General features: G+C 42.9%; 1 protein-coding gene across 1 annotated transcript in view; it reads left to right on the forward strand.

Moving 5' to 3' along the window:
* EDEM1 (ER degradation enhancing alpha-mannosidase like protein 1) overlaps window positions 1–20,393 on the forward strand; it is a 41,501-nt gene that overhangs the window by 15,651 nt on the left and 5,457 nt on the right. Inside the window, exons 2-11 of the mRNA XM_049861691.1 lie at window positions 1,958–2,030; window positions 5,375–5,478; window positions 7,025–7,196; window positions 8,180–8,363; window positions 10,351–10,525; window positions 12,168–12,288; window positions 14,916–15,086; window positions 17,108–17,181; window positions 18,072–18,168; window positions 19,168–19,371. Of these exons, the coding sequence (XP_049717648.1) occupies window positions 1,958–2,030; window positions 5,375–5,478; window positions 7,025–7,196; window positions 8,180–8,363; window positions 10,351–10,525; window positions 12,168–12,288; window positions 14,916–15,086; window positions 17,108–17,181; window positions 18,072–18,168; window positions 19,168–19,371 (1,375 nt within the window). The remainder of the gene's footprint in view (window positions 1–1,957; window positions 2,031–5,374; window positions 5,479–7,024; window positions 7,197–8,179; window positions 8,364–10,350; window positions 10,526–12,167; window positions 12,289–14,915; window positions 15,087–17,107; window positions 17,182–18,071; window positions 18,169–19,167; window positions 19,372–20,393) is intronic.

The raw sequence follows: 20,393 nt of genomic DNA on the forward strand, positions 1-20,393 counted from the left end.
TCTGCCTATGTTGGACATCACCCATCTCCTTCCTGGCCAGCACTGCCCTGAGTGGCGTATGTTAGCCCACCACTCTCATCTTCAGAGGACCTTTTGCTATTACACAGGCTTATTTAGAAAGAATCGAAAAATAGAACAAGCAGGTGCGATTCTCAGCCAGACGGTTGGCTTCATCTTGTGAGAGACAATATAAAAAGTTCCTAGATAGCCACCTCCAAATAGCTTGTTTTGAAATGGAGTCTAAAACTTTGCTATAAACTCTCTGCCCTAGATTAAATGGCACAGCACAGCGTGAGACAGGGCAACTGGAATATTCAGGTGAGATCAGATGAGAAGTGTTGAATCTGCCTGTACCTGCTTCATGTAAGGCCCATGTCACTCTAGCTAAAGCACACTAGGAGCTACTCTTCCAGGGTGACCCAGGAAGCAGATAGTGTGCTTGGGGCTGTGATGGGAGATGTCAGGACGTCAGTGAATCTGTTGCTGAAAATAAAACTGGGTGTTTCCATTTTGGCCTTTAATAAATGTAATCTTTAAACCAAAACCTAAACACCATTGCCATGGAATTGATTCTGACTCATAGCGACCCTACAGGACAGAGTAGAACTGCTCCATAGGGTTTCCAAGGAGCGGCTGGTGGATTTGAACTGCTGACCTTTTGGCTAGCAGCTGTAGCTCTTAACTACTGTGCCATCAGGGCTCCGATCTTTAAATAGGTGTCTTATTTCCTTCCTTACTGTTGTCTTTTCCAAATTTTGGCAGTTACTTTCTGGGTTTGTGGGAATGGGGCAGAGGAATAAATGGACTCCACAGAATTTCTCAAGCTGTACTTTAGCTATTAATTTCACTATTTCTCCATCCCTGCCCTTCCTAAATTTATTAAGTTCTTGTTGTCATCGCCATCATTGTTTTTAGAGTTACAAGCAGTCCCTGGATTACAAATGAGATCTGTCCCTAAGGCTGTCTTTAAGTCGAATTTAAGTAGGAACAGGTACATGCGGTTCTTGTTTAGCATCAGTTAGTCAAATGTCTGTCTTAGTATGTAGTATGTGTTTTACCTTTCTATGTATATAAGACACTTAAACACTGCCAAACTGCAGGATGTTTTCCTGAGCATCACAAAGGAGTGTGTGTTCATTATTACAAACCATTGTATGTACTTAACTCAAAATTTTAACGTGACTCCAGGACTGCCTCTATAAAGAAAATACCGGAGTGACCAAGGAGCTTTACCCTCATGGTAGTCCTGAAGTTGGTTTCTTGAGATTGTTTTAAAACCAAAACCTGGTGTTGATTATGGGGATGCGAGACGCTGTGTGGCAGAAACGTTTATGTAGCTCCAGTTCAGAAAAGGGCCCTGATTCCTGCCTGGGTTCACATGAAAAACATCTCCCCAGAATTAATGGAAATAGTGGGGATTTTTGGATGAGGTGTTAGTGAAGGAATGCTATAAAGAAGTTAATTTATCCCCGAAGCCGAAGGACAGGAGAGTGATCTTCAGGCTAACTGAAGGTAACGTGTTTCTGCGCAGTCTGCTGAGTGACCAGTTTCTGTACTGAAGTTTTAGGTAGACCCTGTGGTACGTCAGAGGATAGCATCTCTGTTAGTTCCTAATGACTGTGAAATCAGAGCTTTTTGAAGCTCACAGGATAAAAGAGATCATTTATGGTGATAAAACTGTCTCAGAGAGGGCAGATGGCTTCCTGCTGAAGTTCTGTCCACTACTGCCTGTGTCTCTGCTTCTGTGACTCAGTTCTACTAAGAGACACTGTAAAAGCCATCATATTAGAGACAGAGAGATCTTTGCCGTATTGGCCCACCCATGAGTCCCTAAATAAGTAGAGTGGCTGGCAATTTTAGCTTCTGAGGAATGTTTAGTTTTCTTTCTTTCTCTCTTTTTTGATATATTTTCAAAAAGTAAACTACTCTGTTTAATTTAAATTTCTTTCTTTTTCAGTTCAAATCTGAATATCAATGATGTCCTGGGGAATTACTCCTTGACTCTTGTTGATGCATTGGATACTCTTGCAGTAAGTGTTCAGCCTTATTATTATTATTATTTTCTTCTTATTAATTAAAGTAAGATGTTTAGGAGCTGATTACCCCTGGGTTCCCCCAGGGCACAAATTCCAGAGAACCCGCTACTCAAAATGTATTGACAGCTATTATTTATTTTATTGACGTTAATGGGGAAAAAAGGAAAAGCATCAGAGATTAAATGAGGGAAGTTGCCCTGAAAAAATGGAGACGAAACATTTGATTGCTTTTAGTGGACCTGTTTCCCACTGTTTCACTCCCTGAAGGAATCCCTAGAGAATTTCACGAATGCTTCCAGTTTCTGTAGTTATGATATCACAAAGCGGAAGGTACCCTGAAATATGACTTAGCTAGTGGTTCCCAGGAGCGGGGCTGAGCCCTGGTGCCAGCCCGTGTTTGGACGCTGTCTGTGAACGCTCCGCTTTTTTTGCTCCTTATTGTCTCGTGGATACTGCCCACTCCACACATGGCTGTGACTTGGACACTGCCCCTACCTCCTCATCCTGTGGTTTCCTCATTGACTCTGGGGAACTGAGACTTTTGGGCAGATCTGCAGAAACATTGAAAACAGTAAAACACTATAGGAATGTTACTTATTATCAGGACACACCTGTGTGTATGGTCAGCTTCATCACCTTGCCCCTTCAGAGACAGCCTCCAAAGGACTGCCAGCCTTGTTTTAAAAACTCCCCAGGAAAGATGATTTGCCATCCTCCTTGCTCTCCATTGTCTAGTAAGCACTTACCATGAGAAAATTCTTCCTGCAGTCTAGCCCAAATCCCACAATCGCTTACTCTTAACTTCTCTGCGAAGAGTTTAAAGCTCTCTGTCAGGGATTACAATGGGGAAATGCTGGCTAAGACTGCACTACCGTTGTGCCTTGCTAGCAACAGAATGACTAGATTTTCTAAAGAGCCTGAGAAGTCACTCTCATTTTATAAATAAGTAGCAAAAATGGGACTAGGCCCTTGGCTAGTAGGAAATTCAGGGCTCTTTCTTAAACATCTACTCAACCAGCTGTGGCTGCAATACATTTCAGTTTTCCAGCATCTCCTTCGTAAATTACTGCTATTCTGCCTCCGTCATCCAGCATCCCGGAGCAAGGTGCGCACAGACAAGTATGTTCAGGTTAATTAGAATTGACTTGTTGAGAACACCAGAGGGTGACTCAGCCTATAGGTGTTGCTTTAAAAAAAAGTCCTGTGACTCATATATAGTATAGGGAAAGCTCACCCCATCCCCCTCGGCTCCCCTTTGGTGCCCCATTTTGTCTTTTTATCCCTCTGCCAAGCTCCTCAAGTACAGAGACCTTATGTGTATTCACTGCACTCCCCTTCACACCTAACACGGTGTCTGGTGTATAATAGGGGTATAGATATTTGTTCACAGAACACATACTTTTTTCAGCATTTCCTGACACAGCTCCCAAAGGCATGCTCCCTGAAGGAAGAATTCTGTTCCCAGATAATCTTGAAATTTGCATGTTCATCCCACTGTTGGAGTCCTTGGGTGGTGCACGGAGTTAAGACACTCAGTTGCTAACTGGAAGGTTAGAGGTTTGAGTCCACCCAGAGGTGCCTTGGAAGAAAGGCCTGACGATCTGCTTCTGAAAAATCAGCCACCGGAAACCCTTTGGAGCTCAGTTCTACTCTCTCGCACCCGGGTTTGCCATGAGTTGGATCAGTTCAACGGCAACTGGTTTTTTGGCTCCACTGCGGGAGAACCACAAAGCCTATCAGTATCTTAAAAGGCTCTGAGACATTCCCCAATAAGAAAACCTATTTAACCCTTCTGCTCTATCCAACCTTTCCCAAACCCAAGTGAATGAATTTCATGGCCTGGTTACTCAGAGCTCTGTAGCCACCCGGCTAAAATGGTAAACTGTAATATGTAATTGAGAGCTGCTGGCTTCCTTCCCCATCCTCCCCTTGATCTGAGGTCGAATGAGCATCTGCAGCTGCTGACAGATACTGTTGCTGGTGAACGTCCACAAGGAAGCAGCCTCATCTCTGTGGTTTCCATTATAGGCTCTTCAGCCTTTCATGTGCTTGGGTGCCGGGCTTGTTTTTCAGGTGCTACTTCTGTTGAGGGTTTCCTTTTCTCTTGCTAACGTACATTTTAAACAGGCTCTAACAGTTGTAAGAAAGTAATCCCCTGACCATTGGATGCAACTTGCAGCATTATTGCATAATCTTTTAAAAAGAAAGAACTGAAACCCAGAAAAGAATCATCTGTGTTCTGTTCTGCATGTTGCAGCAAAATACCAAAAAAACAAAAACAAACCCAGATACGGAAGACCAATAAATACTAGGAAATAGGGCATACTTGAAGAAGTAGTGTCTGAATGAAATTGTTTTTTCTTGAATTTGTGTGTGTGTATGTGTGTCCTTATAATATCATCATGGTCCTAGGATTGTCACAAAGCTAAATAGAAGTGAAATCATTTCAATTCAGGTTAATCTGTAACATTTAATGTTCAATTTGCAATTCTTATAGGAGAGGGTGACATTGTATGACATCATATCACACACCCAATATAGGAACTGTGACTTTGGATCACTTCTTAAAAGGACTCATACTTATTGTATACCCCTTGCCGCTGAGTCAGTGCTGCTCAGAGCAACCCTATAGGACAGAGTAGAACTGCCCTGTAGAGTTTCCAAGGAGTGGCTGGTGGATTCGAACTGCACACCTTTTATGCTTAGCAGCTGTAACTGTTAACCACTGCACCCCCAGGCCTCCAAAAAGGACTTAGGGCTGATTATTTGTATATTTTGTTTGTTTATGTCACTGGTTTTATGCTGTGCTTCAAAAGATATCGCTGCTACTTCTCCCAGTGTTTAAGACATCTGGATAACAAGCAACAAGGTCAGTCAGTTCTCCAGATGTTTTTGATCCACCGGGAGCCAAGCACCCAAACTGGTGATTCACTTGCAGAGCAGAGGGCAAGTCCTATTTGTTTCTTCAGTTTTTGTCTGTTTTATTTTTACCCATTCCATAATTTTTAGGCCTCACATGTTAAATAAGATCAGAGTGAAGTTGGAGGGAGAGTGGAGGGGAAGGTGAGGAGAGTGCTATTGACTTTATGAGGAATTATCGTCACTGTTTTGTCATTAGGAGAGCGGATTCTTGAGTTGGATCAGTTGGAGGACGTGGGCTTGTCACCTGTCACGGGGTGTATTCTGGAAATAAGTGTGCTTTTCTACCTTTTGTGCTTCTACTTCTATGGGGGGCAAGGCCACATCAGGCACTTAGACGGAGTGGCCCAGCTGCTGAGATCACATAGCCTCAGTTTCACTTCAGGCTGTTGTAATGGTTTGTGTTCCTCTTTTTAAAGATAATGGGAAATTCATCCGAGTTCCAGAAAGCAGTCAAGTTAGTGATCAACACAGTTTCATTTGACAGAGATTCCACCGTCCAAGTTTTTGAGGCCACAATAAGGTAAAATAGTAACTAAAGTGGATTGAGGGCTTTTTTGTGTGTGTATAAGGAGAAAAATTCCTGTACGGATCTCCCAGCCACAACATCCTGAAACCGAACCCATGTAGACCTTATGGGTACCATGTTCGTGTTTCGTTTTTATATTTATCAAACCTGGAACAACTGACGTGTCAAAGTATTTACATTTTGGGCTAAATAGAAAGACACCTATGCTTTAATGGGGGTAAGATTGGTGTCCCTTTAATGCAAATTAATGTGGTTTCCTTACATTTGGTCTTATATCCGTCCTTCTCTGTGTCCTAGGAAAGCCCCTGCACATTTCTGAGAGAGTTTCCCATCTAACCTACCACCCACTGAAAACCACTGTTTACCATTGTGGCGCATTTCCTTCTTATAATCTGTCTCTGTCTCTTTTTTTAACGTGTTAGGAACATGCTGTACACACAGTTTTGTATCTTGCTTTTATAGCTTAGTGTATTGTGACTATTTTCCTATTTCACCTAAACTTTTTGCAAATTGTACTAACTGTGTGAATTCCAGCTTATAAATGTGATATTTATTTAAAACTAAAGTTATGAATATACTTGTTCTGAAAAATGTCCCAGTCCCCATCAGACCATCGGAGTGGGCCAGGGTCTACATGGACGTAGATCTGAGCTGGTAGCCTGCTACCTTTGAGCAGGTGGTTTCCTCCCTCTCCTTCTCACCCTGCCTCTTGACCAGGCGTTGAAGAAGTTCATCAGTTGCTTGGTAGTCAGAACGACAGAAGTTACTTATGGTCTCTTAGTATTGGTTGCCTTGCGCTTCTCCGTTTCTTTTATGGCTCCGTTTTTCCCCAAGTGAGATAAATCAAATGCTATTTAATAATACTAAAATCACTGTTACTGTTAAGTGTTGTCCAGTTGGTTCCAACTCTTATTGACCCTATGTGCTAATGGAATGAAACATTGCAGGTCCTGGACCATCCTTACAATTGTTACAATGTTTGAGCTCATTGTTGCAGCCAGCGTGTCAGCCCGTCTCGCTGAGGGTTCCTCCTCTCTTTCACTGACCCTCTACCTTACAGAGCCCGATGTCCTTCTCTAGGGACTGGTCCCTCCTGATAACATGTCCAAAGTACGTGAGAAAAAGTCTCGTGATCCTCGCTTCTGAGGAGCATTCTGGCTGTACTTCTTCTAGGACAAATTTGTTCTTCTGGCAGTCCATGGCATAGAATACCAAAATCAAAGTAGATGGTGTTTATTCCGATAAGAATTAACATAGTTCTTTTTGATGAGATGATTAAGATTACCAAACATAAATTAACATTTCAAGTGTGATTATTCTCAATAGTCTTGAATGAGTGATTCCCTTTGTCCCTTTCAGTAATGGGGTTAACTAAGAACTGTTCGTTTATTATTAGGGCTGAAAAGGACCTCTAGAGACCATTCAGTCAAGTCCCTCTGAGTCTCTCAGGAATTAGAGGCTTCCTCTGTTGTTCTGAATTGGATTGTATGCTTTTACATCCATCATGACTTACTATTATTTTTTTTATTCTTATCAATAGGGTCCTGGGAAGCCTTCTTTCTGCCCACAGAATAATAACTGACTCCAAGCAGCCCTTCGGTGACATGACCATTAAGGACTATGATAATGAATTGCTGCACATGGCTCACGACCTGGCTGTGCGACTCCTTCCTGCCTTTGAAAACACCAAGACAGGCATCCCCTACCCTCGGGTGGGTAGATTGCTTTGGTTGTATTTAACAGTTTTCCCCCTTTCTGAATTAAAACTGTTTACTAATTTATTTGGGGGAGAGAGTAGGACTGAGGTAGCAGAGGGAAGCGTTGTCTTTGGGAAAACTTGGCTCTAAATATGGTGTGTTTTAATTCATTCAGCATTTACTGAGCACCTACTGTGTGCTGAGCATAAAATGACACATCAGGCTTAATCCTTCCCCCGAAGAAATTTGTGTTCCTGTGCTCAGTATTCTTAAGTCTGTGTGTTCTATATCCCCAGCTACAAAATAGTGTGGGGATTTTGGCCTCATCTTTGACTTGGGTATATTTCTCCAAAGACCTCACACATACATTGTAGGAGCTCAGTGAATGTTCTTTTGAATGCTTCTCAAGGTTCTTTCAAACAAAGCCTTGTACCGACCAGGAAGGTAGCTGCTGATTTAAGCCCAAGATCTGGAATGAGGTCGTATCCCGTGTTATCTGATTTGTTGAGCCCAGAACTCCTCAGGGGATTGAGTCAGCCTCTTAGGTAACCAGACCACAGAGCCGCAGTGATGAAACAGGCTGTCATCTTGCCTTGCCTCCTCTCCCTCCCATCCTAGGTTTGTTTATGCTTACCAAGCAGGAGTGAATTCATAGTAGCTCACTTAATATTTGTAAGTGATTCTCTAACTTGGCTTTGTCTCCAACCTCAAAGCCTGGTGCTTGTGGAACCATGAAAAGAACTCAAGGAATAGCATTATAATAATCCCCTTAAGACCTGCTCTTAGGAATAAGACAAGGCTCTGGTACTCTCGTTGTCTTGTTTGTGTGTTTGAAATGTAACTCTGGTATTCGTTGTGGATGTACAGTGGGAGGCAGGAGCTGACTCACAGTGCAGTAAGCTGGGTTCATCAGTCGAGGGTGGTGACCATGACCTGGCCTCCAGCCCTGCGGGTTCCTTGAGTTTTGCCACAAAACCTTTGTCTCTTCTTGTCTCCAGGTGAATCTAAAGACAGGTGTTCCCCCCGACAGCAATAATGAGACGTGCACAGCAGGAGCTGGTTCCCTCCTGGTGGAGTTTGGGATTCTGAGCCGGCTGCTGGGGGACTCCACGTTTGAGTGGGTGGCTAGGCGAGCCGTGAAAGCCCTGTGGAACCTCCGGAGCAATGACACAGGATTATTAGGTGTGGGGCACCTTCCTGCACCATCGGGACTGATTGCGTCGGATCCTCTCTCCTTTTGCCATGCTCCGTGCTCCTTTCTTGTACCCTTGGATCTGAAAATTAACTCAGGAAGAATGGCCCTCAGTGTCCACTATATCCAACTTCTTTATGTGGCCTTTTGCTTAGAATGAGGCTGTAAGGTTTGGTGGGAAAGAATCGTGCGTTTGCTGTCTTTGAGGGCTCCCTTCTGATTTGGATCCCTTGGCGTATTCCATTTGAAAATAATTGTTAATGGAGATGCTATAAAAAGAACTGCCTCTGAGGCAGATTCTATTGCTTCAATATTGGGCTCTAAATATAGGACTTTAGAGTTACTAGTAAAGTGGCTCTCTCCTTTTAGAAAAATCTAGGCATCTGGAAGTACATTGAAAATCTGGATTAAACCTATATTAGGTGTTTTTTTTTTTTCCTTGAGAACATTTGGTCAAGATGTTACTAAAAAAATTATTATGGAAAATTTCAAACATATAAAAGTAGAGAGAAGGTACAATGAATAATGAACCCCTATGGACTCATCAGTCATCTTCAATAATTATCAGTATTTTGTCAGCTGAAGATGTTACCTGTTAAAATAAAAATCATATCAAGCCAATAATAGAAACTGATCAAAGTTTATTGAACATACAATTTGCAGATCTGAGTTTTGACTAGAGATTCAAAAATGTTCTGAAGATGAGAAGAACTTCCAGAATTCTTAGACCAAATCTTATCAGCGTTGCCATGGAAAAAGGGCTAGAACAGAACTGATCAACAGTTTGTGGTCAGGAAGGATTTCATACAGCATCGTCGTGAACAATTAAAATAATGACTGATTTACCCTATAACTTCTAGTCTGACCTTTGGAGTCTCTGTTCTCCGAAACTGAATTCTTCAAAAGAATACAACGCCCAAGGCAAAAATGGTCTTACTAGTTTATCTAGACCATTCTTTGACTCAAAGGTGACTTTGAGAAAACCACTTTCTTCAAGACCCACAGTTCAAAAGGGCATCTAAGGACAAGTGGCCTGGGTGTGTTGCCCCAATGCCATGGACCCCAGAAATCTGGTTTCCAGGAGAGTGAAAAACTGTTTTTCATGTCATAAAATGGGTTTTTGTCTCATGGAACTGTGTTATATTGAGAAATATTTTCTTTTTGGCATTTAGAAGTTACTTGATTTGTTCGCTCCACAGCCACAGAAGATTATTGCAAAACCCTTGCTTTTTAAAAGTGATTTTGGATTATTCTTTAAATTGTAAAATTTATTTACACATATGTTATATCTTAACAATGAAAAAAAAAAAAAACCGGTTGCCATCGAGTCGATTCCGACTCATAGCAACCCTATAGTAGGTAAAAAAAAGTCACCATGAGTCCATCACCACAAGTTGTTAACTTTTTAACTTTCCCATTAGTCTCTTCAAGCAGATGCAACTTTTGTAAGTTTTCAAATTGCAACATAAACTTTTTATTCTGCCTTACGTTTGACAGGTTATTTAAGAGTTTCAGATTGTTACCTTGTTTTCATAGTTGTCTTTAAAAGCCACATAATTGTTAACTATTCTTCTGATGTTGGACACTTGGATTATTTCTGTTTTTTTCCATTTTATAGAAAATTTTCTCGTGAACAACATAAAACTTTTTTCTTTTTTAAAACATTTTTATTTAGGATAATTTGGGTCAAAGGCTGTGAACACTGTTGGCTTTTGAAATGCTTTGTCAGTCAGAAAAAGCTAGATCAAACCTATTTTTCTTTTGCATTAAGTGTTTATCCCCATTTTTGTGTCAAAAATATATACTATTTTCTTAGATCTCCAGACTATCAATGCTACTGATATGACTGCTAGAAATTTAAGGGCCTAGCATTCACCCCTTCTCTTACCTGGCAAGAGTAAAGGAGCTGAGGAGCAGTGGGGTTGAAGTGGAAGGCTGGGATACTTGGGAGCTGAAGTGTTGTGTTTGTCTTTGCAGGCAATGTTGTGAACATTCAGACGGGCCACTGGGTTGGAAAGCAGAGTGGCTTGGGTGCTGGCCTGGACTCCTTCTATGAATACCTCTTGAAGTCTTACATTCTTTTTGGAGAAAAAGAAGACCTAGAAATGTTTAATGCTGCATATCAGAGTATTCAGAACTACTTAAGGAGAGGGTAAGAATCCTTAACATCTTTTATGTTGCCCATAAAGCAAGTAGAATGCATTCTGAAATGTTCAGACTTTTCTCAACAGAAGTTTGCAGGGGTCTGTTCGTCCCTGCCCTCATCTTCACCCCATCTTAGCTATTTGTTAGACATTTGGGGGTGAAGAGGTATATTAACTCTCTGTTGCTGTAGCAGATTACTCTAAAACTTAACTGGCTTAAAACAGCCAATATGTTAGCTCACACAGTTTCTGAGGGACAGGAATGCAGCAGCAACTTAGTTGGGAGGTATTGGTTAAGGACCTTGCAGGAGGTGGCAGTCCAGCTGTTGGCCGGGCCTGCAGCCGTCTCAGGGTTTGAGTGGGACTGGAAGATCCTCTTCCCAGCTCACTTGGGGTTGTTGGCTGGCTTCTGTTCCTTGCTGGCTTTTGGCTGAAGACTTCAGTTCCCTGCCACATGGACCCCTTTGCGGGCAGCTCGTGGCAGCTGGCTTGCCCTAGAGTGAGTGATTTGACAGAAAGCGAGAGAGACCAAAATGGAAGCCACAGTGTTTTTTCCTGACCTAGTCCTGTCATATTCTGCCATATTCTCTTCTGCCATATTTTGTTGGTAACACAGACCAACCCTGGCACCGTGTGGAAGGAGACTATACTATGAAGCGAGTACCCAGAGGCGGGGATCGTTGGGGGCCATGCGCGCCACTGGGGTGACATATCACTGTGCTAACTAACTGTGGCTTTATTGTAGATGGGGCCATAATGCAGGAAAATTCTTGGCTTATTTTGGTTCTTTCACTTTGCAAAGAATTGTTAGGATTGGTTTTTATACCTGATGAAGGCAAAGACAATTACCATATTTTTCTCCCTTTGAGTTTTTTAAGACAAAATTATTTGCTGTTTCTCCTTTGTGCATTCAAGATGATGAGAGAGAGAGAGCTCTATGGGGCTACAGTGGCTTCTGCCCTGGTTTTATTTCTCTGTGCCCAAGGTCTTTCTTTGCATGTATTTCTGCATTAGATAGTCAGTGCAAGTTATAACCACTGAGCTTCTTGCTTGGTAGGATTTTCTTAGACTCATTTCCACATTAACCACTTGGGTGAGTGCTGTGTTTGAGTTAAGAGACTGTTTGGCCAGAGTCCAGGCACTTTTGCCCAAAACTAAATTGAATAGTGATCGCCGTGGGGTCTTGCTCTAATGGACTCCTCCAAGCCCATGTTGTAGGACCTTACTGTAGAGAAGAGACTTTTTCTGCTACAGAAATCACCAGGTTCCTCTGCTCAGGTCAAATCCAACAAAGACCCGTACTCGACAACAAATCCTATTAGCTGGCAGTGTTCTTAAGCCTGAATGTCAAAGTGCTTTTTGTAAAATACAGTGAAATCCTGTTAAGATAGCAGAATCTAGGGTTTTCATTCTGTGGTAGAGGCCATCTTAAGCCAGAGTCTGGTGTAGACAGGTAGTGGCCGTCAATCTCCACACACTTAAAGGACGAGCTAGGAGGAGTAGTTAGTGTTGATTCCATTTAAATTAAGCTACCAGGGGCTGCCGTAGGAAGAGAGCTTGAGCAAGGTTCCTGGTTTCAAGAGCCAGGAGCACGGCTGCCTTTGCCAGTGATCTCGCCCTCACCCTTGAACGCTCTGCTTGGCTTTGCAGTCGGGAGGCCTGTAACGAAGGAGAGGGAGACCCCCCACTCTACGTCAATGTGAACATGTTTAGTGGGCAGCTGATGAACACCTGGATCGACTCTCTGCAGGCCTTCTTCCCTGGACTGCAGGTACTTCGGGGTCATATTTGCTAAGAAAAGAGCCCTGGTGGTGCAGTGGTTAAAGCACTCAGCTGTTAACTGGCAGATTGGTGGTTTGAACCCTTCAGCTGCTCCACAGGAGAAAGATGTGGCAGTCTGCCTCTGTGAAGATCACAGCTTTGGGAACCCTCTGGGTGGTTCTGCCCTGTCTTATAGGGTTGCTGCGAGTCTTCAGCGATGGATTTGGTTTTGGTTTTTGTTATTTGTAAGAAAGGAGTCACTGAGTGGTGTAAACAGTTAATGCACTAACTGAAAGGTTAGAGGTTCGAGTCCTTCCAGTAGCATCTTAGAAGAAAGGCCTGGCAATCTACTTCTGAAAAATTGGCCCTGGAAAACTCTGTGGAACACAGTTCTTTGATACACATGAGGACACCATGAGTCAGGATTGACAGTAAGCAATTGGTTAATTTACTAAGGAAAAGTTAGTTTTATTGCGCAATGAATCAGCTTCACATTTTGTCTAGAGCTAAATGAAGTTAGAGAGTTTATTTTTTTATTTATTTGTAGACTTAGGGGGACCAACAATTTCTAGGCACATGTACCAGAAGTGGGCATGAGCTGGAATATACTTGACGGCAAACAACAACAACAACACGCTTAGCTGGCAAACAATTCTATAGATAAAAAGGAAATTTGGGAGGTGGGAGTTTTTTTTTTTTTTTAATTTTGGGTGAATTCATCTTTTTTTCCCCAATTATATCAACAAAAAAGAAGTAAAATCACAGATAACATAGTTCAGATTAATCTCCCTGTTGTTCACTGGGTCCAATCCAGCCATGACAGCTTTCATACACTGGGATGGTGCTCTCTAAACCTTTCGTCGCACTTGGGCCTGCAGTGAGCACCTGGCCCAGGCTCTGGGGAGACAGGGTGGTTATTAGGAATCCCAAGAGGAAAACAGCTCAACAACAAGAAGCATGCCTGGCTCTTTGAGGATCAGAAATAACCTCTGCACAGTCCAGAGGCTGGTGGCTACTGTAGTGGACAGGCCTCTTTCCAGGTGAAGCAGCTGGCTCAGAGAGCTGGGAGGTCTCCCCCACAACCAGGGAGCTAATACATGGGGCTACAGGGCTTCAGATACAAGGCTTTCTGATTCCCTCCTTCTGCTAAACCTTGGGTTGGATTGTATTTAAAAAAAAAAAACAAAAAAAACCTACCTTGTGAGTTGCATAGAATCATGAAATTAAGGTTCTCCTAGGAGTCCAGGTCATGTGGTCCCCAAAGCTGTAGATGTTTAGACCTGACTGTCCACTACAGTAGCCACAAGCCCCTGTGACTAGTCCAGTGAGCACTTAAAAAGTGTAGTCTGAATGGCAACGTGCTGGAACTTCAATCCACACCAGACCTCAAGGACTTAGTACCAAAAAAAGAATGTAAGATATCTGATTAGGAATTTTTATGTTTGATGACATGTTGAAATGATAGCGTCTCAGACCTATTGGGTTAAACAAAATAAAATTAATTTACCTGTTTCTTGTTAGTTTGGTTTTTTTTCCCCCTAATGTGCTTACTAGAAATTTTAAAATTATGCTCTTTTGAAACCTATCTGTATGAGACCTATCTATATCAAATTGACAAGAGCAACTCGAAAGATTAGATAGGAACCTTAGGGGGCAGTGAGTTTATATGTTAATGGTGGAGGAACAACTCAGAAAAGGAGAATGAGAATGGGTGCACAACTCGAAGAATGTAATCAGTGTCACTGAATCGTACATGTAGAAATTGTTGAATGGGTGTATGTTTTGCTGTATATTCTCAACAACAGAAAAATATAAAAATAAATCATGGGGCAATAGAAACAAATTTATATACGTGGCTTGTAGTATGTTTCTACTGGGAAGCCCTGGTTTGGACACTGAAGTTATGTAAAAAGCCCAACTGTTGTAACTGCAAAATTGACCTTCCCAACTCCCCCAAGTCTTCGTTTCAAGGCTACATAGTAGGTTATCGTTTGTAGATGTTTAATATAAAGGCATGTCTTAAAGGCTGATGGCACCTTTGAAATGATACTTAGTTTCTTGGAAGTAACTACAGTGTCTTCAGAAGGGTAGTGACTTCCGAATCTCTAGCACCCACTTTGCTTGTCATCTAACTGGATTCCAGTATGGTTTATAGGTCGTGTGAAAGGGGTTAGAAAGGACTCTTTTTGGGGGCGGGGGGGGTGGATACCAGAGCATTCTCTAGCTCCTACTGATTTAGAGGTTAATAGCACAATATGTCTCGGTCATTCTATTTGTGAAATTAGTTCCCAGATTCTGAACAGAGTGAGTCATACTATGTAAGTGCAAATCCATACTTGATAAGTAATCGTGTGTGAATTTTGGATAATCCACCTCTCAATTATCTCTTAGTTGTCCGTTCTTTGTTTTATTAGTATCCTTAACTTCTTCTTCTTCTATATAGTACATAGATAGCTTCCTGGCCTTAAATTTGGCAGCATCTGTTTGGCTGGACTCACTTTTGGGTTATTATGTCACCAGCTATGTTTGTAGGTCAGATAAGAACAAGGGTGGTGGGGTGGTGGAGGGAGACCCAGGGCCTTGGTGCCAGGGCTTGGGAAAAGTGTCTTAGCCTGGTGACCTGTGTCTCCTCCTTAGGTCCTAATCGGAGATGTGGAAGATGCCATCTGCCTGCACGCCTTTTACTATGCCATATGGAAACGATATGGGGCCCTCCCCGAGAGGTATAACTGGCAGCTACAGGCCCCTGATGTTCTCTTCTACCCACTGAGACCAGAGTTAGTGGAGTCCACGTATCTCCTCTATCAGGTACTAGAGCTTATTAAACAATAAAAAATACAATAGCTTGTGTTCAATTAAAAACTAGGAGGCCCCAAAGCAGTTGGTTCTTAATGAACATTTGCTGATTGATCTAGAATTATGTTGTTCTATAGCGGTCCTGGTAGTATTACCACCTGTCAGTTGTCTTGCTCATATTTAGGTCATTCATGGTTCCACAGAACATAGAAGTCTGTGGTCAATATATTTTTTAACCTATTGTTTTGCAAAGCTGAATAGTGGCTTTATTATAAGACTTATTTCTTGGGTCCTTAAATACTCAAGAGGGAGATTCAGTATCTAGTGTTTTCCAAACTTATTTGACCAAAGAACCCTTTTCTGGGAAACAAATCTGTGTACTTGTAATAATTATTTAGACAACAAAACAATTCTTTTTCTTGGTCGTAAAGGAAATCATATGGGATTTATCTGGATGCCCATTTTTGATTAATGCTTAAAAAAACATAAAGTGTTCATTTTTGGTAAATTATTTTTGTTTCAGAGGCAATGTTGCTTTAACTGTAAAATGTCTTCTCCCCCACAGTGTAAACCAGATATTTATACTTCTCTGCATGTCGTACATATATACACACCGAGAGTCTGCGTCCATTCACAAATCCAGCAGCATAAGCTGCTAGCCTTTCCAAGCAGTGATCCCTGCTTTTATGAGCTCCGGTAGTGCTGTGATTTAAATTTATTCAGTAATTTTTATATATCATATTTCTATGCAAGTGACATGCACATTCTACACCAACCATGCCCCCTATCCAGGTGTTTTCATAAGTGCGTGATGCTAGTTCTTTTTTATAGCACCATGAAAAAAAAATTATCATAGCAGACTTATGGAAATACTGGGGGTGAGCCACGGTTGGCAAAAAAAACGTAGAATGTGCGCATTATTTTCGTAAAAATACGGTGCTGAATCCTTGCAATTTGTGCCCCTTGATGGAATGGGAGAACATCCTAAGGAACTGGTAATAGTCTTTATGCCTGAAGAGAGACTTCTTGAGTTTTAGATAACCTTTCTAAAAAAGGAAAAGATGACATCTGTGTTTATTGGCCTCCCTGACCATAGGGTACAGTAAGGCTGCCCGCTCTGAGGAGGGCATGCCTGTGGCTGTTCTGCTTTCTCCTCTCAGCTCAGTCCTGCACCTTTGGGTTCATACCTCTTTATTTCAGCCACTGCCTCTCTCCCATCTTCAGCTGCTTCCTCATATTTTCTGTTTTCTTAGAACTCTGGGGCATCTCCTTTGGTTTCACGGTGGGCCACCCTCAGAAGCCACATACTGTGCGTTTGTAATCCAGAGATGGTTAACCTTGCAGTTGTTTGCTTTTGCTGCAGGTTGGCATGAGGCATGAGTTAAAGATGATCCCCAACGTTGAAACTGTTTGTGGGGTGAAAATGCCATCTTCTCAGATAATTTTTTCTTTCCTAATGAAACCATCAAGGAACATGTGACAGAAGGGTAAACAACCCAAGGACTGATTTCTCAGGATGATTAGAAAGTGTGATGGCCTCCTTTAGGTACTTTCGGAAGTCTTGGTCCCATTAGCCTTTCTTCCAGTAGAATGCCCAAGCAATGCCTTGTGATGCTGTCAGTAGAACAGGGGCAAGGTCCTGTTTCCCTGTGCCTCTGTCTTCAGTTAGCAGATGCTCTGAGACAGGATAGAAACTGGATTTGTTCTTAGCTATGACACTGTCAGGGTGGGCTTCGTTTCATTTCTGACCATGGTGGGGATCAGGAGAGCCAGAGACGAGTATTTATTCTACTTTGGAATGGACTGTCTTAACCCTGGTTCAAGCTAAATCATAGGTGTGTGTTGACGTGAACTGACAGAATGCCAGAGTCCTTTCTTTCTTCATGACCCTTCCTGGTGAAGTGAATGGCCCCGCTCCCTCCTTTGGCCAGTGGCTCCTGTCTCCCAGGGACCTTCCTGCAGGCACCGCGATGATTGTTGCTGGCATGTCTCCCAAGCCCTTGCTATATCACATTCTCTCATGTTCTCTCTAGGCAACGAAGAATCCCTTCTACCTCCATGTAGGAATGGATATTCTGCAGAGTCTGGAAAAGTACACAAAAGTCAAGTTAGTTTTCTAAGTTCCTTCCTTTTCCTGTTGGCCCCCTTTTAATTTATTTTGAGTTGTTCTGGGGAAAGAGTATTCTGTTTTGCATTTTAATTTCTAGAATAGGACATTAATGTTAATTTCATAGGGAAATCACTTACTTTTTGGTATAGTAAAACATCTCTGTTACAGTGGGAATTGCTATTTATTTTTCCCCTTATTTTCAGTGAAGTTCTAGCAGACTGTGTGTTCTTTTTAAGTAGCTTATTTCCCCTAGTTGTACAAATGATACACACAGTAAAAAATTTAAGGAGTACAGAAAATACCATATTTTCCCCACAGATAACATGCCCAAGTGTACACTATGTGGAAATGATGAAATTAAGTAAAACAGTTCTGGCAGGTCGATTGGCAAAAAAACATAATGCTTGAGTTACTTGTGTAAAAATGCAATATACAGTTAGAATATTATCACTCTTTACATATATATAATGTGTGTATATATGTATATATATTTTAAAAAAATCTGTACTTCAATTTTTTTGTCCTGCTTTTTTCATTTAGCAGTATAGTATAACCATTTTCTTATGAAATGCGATTTTAGGATGTCCAAATGACAAGTCGGTTGTAGAAGCAGAGGGACTAAAACCTAAATCAGACCTAAGATTGTTGCCAATCATTTTCTTGGTGTCATGTGCTTTTGGCAAACACCCCTCCCCCCACCTAGTTGGCTGATTTCGCAGCCAAACCGCTTCTTAAATACATTTGCAGACAATCCAAGCCCTTAAACTTGAACATCATTTATTTTTGATGTGGTGGTTGACCATCTGGTGGATTATTCTGTATGTAGAATACTTCTGTTTCTTGAGTGAGCGAGTGAAGGAAGGACTAACAGGAAAACCGTTCTGTAGGTGTGGATATGCCACGCTGCATCACGTCATTGACAAGTCCAAAGAGGACCGGATGGAGAGCTTCTTCCTTAGTGAGACCTGCAAATACTTGTATCTGGTATGTGTGTTGCAAGATTAACTTGAGGATGATGGGTACTGATGAGGCCACGCACTCACTCATTCTCCCACCTCACAGATAACTCCCTGGGCACCTGCTCCTTGCCCATTCTCCTGCCCTTGAGTCTGTCCAGGAGCTGTCGGTGTCAAAGGGGTATTAACAGGGTGAGTTCTGGAGGAAGTGAAGGAGTCCCGCCAAGTCTGTAGGGAAAGAACTCAGAAAACCTGGGACCAGCCCCATTTAGCTGTGTAAACATAGACAAGCTGCTCTGAGTCTCAGTTTTCCTTGTCTGTAAAATACAGTTTAGGTGCCAAACAAGGTTTCTCCCACCTTTAAGATTTTGTGAGCATTCATCCATTCAGGATTTACTGAACACCTCCCTTCTCCCCGCACCAGCTCATCCTCATATGGTCAGGTGTTCTTTCTGGATGCTCCTGTCACACCCTCTTGTGTACCCCTGCCACACCCACTGTGAAGGAAAGGATCAGGCCTTGTGTGCCCTGTGTTCCCAGAGCCCCGTCTGTGTTCCAGCACACATATTTGTCAAAGACGTGAATGTTGCCAGATGTATTGGGCCCTGGGCTAGACCCTGGGGATCTGATGATGGATAAAACATGTATCTCCTTCCCTTCCACCATCTACAGTTTAGGGTTTAGGTGTGTGTGTTGGGGTGGGGGGTAGATCTAGAATTCCAGGGGAGAACATTGAATCATCCAGGGAGCTTTTATGAACTACCTGTGCTTGGCCCTTGGCCCTGGGATTTCTAAGTCACTAGGGGGCTGGGGGCAGGCATCTGAGGTTAAACAAAATAGGCGTTTCTGCCTTTTGGCCATGATTAGGAGCCACTGTTGCTAAGAGATACCTTTCACCCATTGGTTACTGGAAAGCATGATAGCGCAAGCAGATTTCTGCGGGATAGTGTGGGACACACTCTCTGAGTTAGCGCAGGCTCCTAAACATGCTACATGACCAGTTCTGTCTCTTTTTCTTGTCCACTAGCTATTTGATGAGGAGAACCCAGTACACAAATCTGGAACCAGATACATGTTTACAACCGAGGGACACGTTATATCTGTGGACAAACTTCTTCGGGAGTCACCCTGGAGGGAATTCTTTTCTGAAGATGGCGAGCAGGACCAAGAGGGGAAACCCATGCACAGGCCCAGGTCTCACGATGTGAAAGTCGTCAACTCCAGCTCCAATGTAAGCTGCTTTTTCCAGGGCAACTTGCATGTGGAGGAAGAGAAATGACTGCTGATTACTGTGTCATTCAGAGTCCTGACAGGAAGTCAGTGGGTGATTTGAAGAGTTTCGTAGTGTTGGCATAGGGGTCCTCAGGGTATAGGGAAATCAGAGGTGCGGCAGGCACCACTGTCACTCCTAGACCCACAGGCTGGTGGAGAGGGTGGCCGTGGGGACCTGGAAGGAGAGAGTCCCGTGGAGGGATGCAGCTGGCTTCAGGGACCTTGCAGGGGAGCCAGCAGAGTAGATTCTTGTCCCCGTCCCCCTTTTTCTCATCTCCTGTGGCACTTCTTCTTGGCTGTGCCCACCATAACTAAGAAGGCAAGGGAGCCTGTTGATAGAACCCAGCAGGTCAGCCTCGGGGGCTGGAGCAGGGAGGAGCAGGGTGGGCGTGGGTCTGGGGGGGGCCACCTGGAAGAGATCCAGCATAGTTACCCACCAGCAGGAGAGGGGAAAGCAATTGTCAGTCATTGTGAGCTTTGATGAAGATGCTTCCTGGAGTGCAGCAGGAACCTGGTTTCATTTAAAGCAGGTCTCCACTGAGCATGCCTAGATTTTCCTGATTAAAAAAAAAAAAAAAGCCCAAACCCAGTTGCCATCAAATTGACTCTGACTCACGGAGACCCCACGTATGTCAGAGTCAAACCGCTCCATAGGGTTTTCAGTGGCTGATTTTTTGCACATAGATCACCAGGCGTTTCTTGAAAGGTACCTCTGGGTGGACTGAAACTGCCAACTCTTCAGTTAGCAGCCAGCCCTTCACCACTTGTGGCACGCAGGGACTCCTTAGGTTATCCTGATAGGCGGTGGGAAAGGTTGAGCAACGTAAGGCCTTGAGGCCCCAGTGGTCATGTTTGTTTGAATCAAATGGTGGTTTGGAGGTGGGAGTGAGGAACAGACCCTGAATCAGTTGAAATCCCAAGTCTCATTATCCCGCAGTGGGTTGAACGGCATCTCTCTTCTCAGAAAAAAGCCTCAGTGGT

This window comes from Elephas maximus, chromosome 20 (genome assembly GCF_024166365.1).
Source record: "Elephas maximus indicus isolate mEleMax1 chromosome 20, mEleMax1 primary haplotype, whole genome shotgun sequence".
NCBI lineage: Eukaryota > Metazoa > Chordata > Mammalia > Proboscidea > Elephantidae > Elephas > Elephas maximus.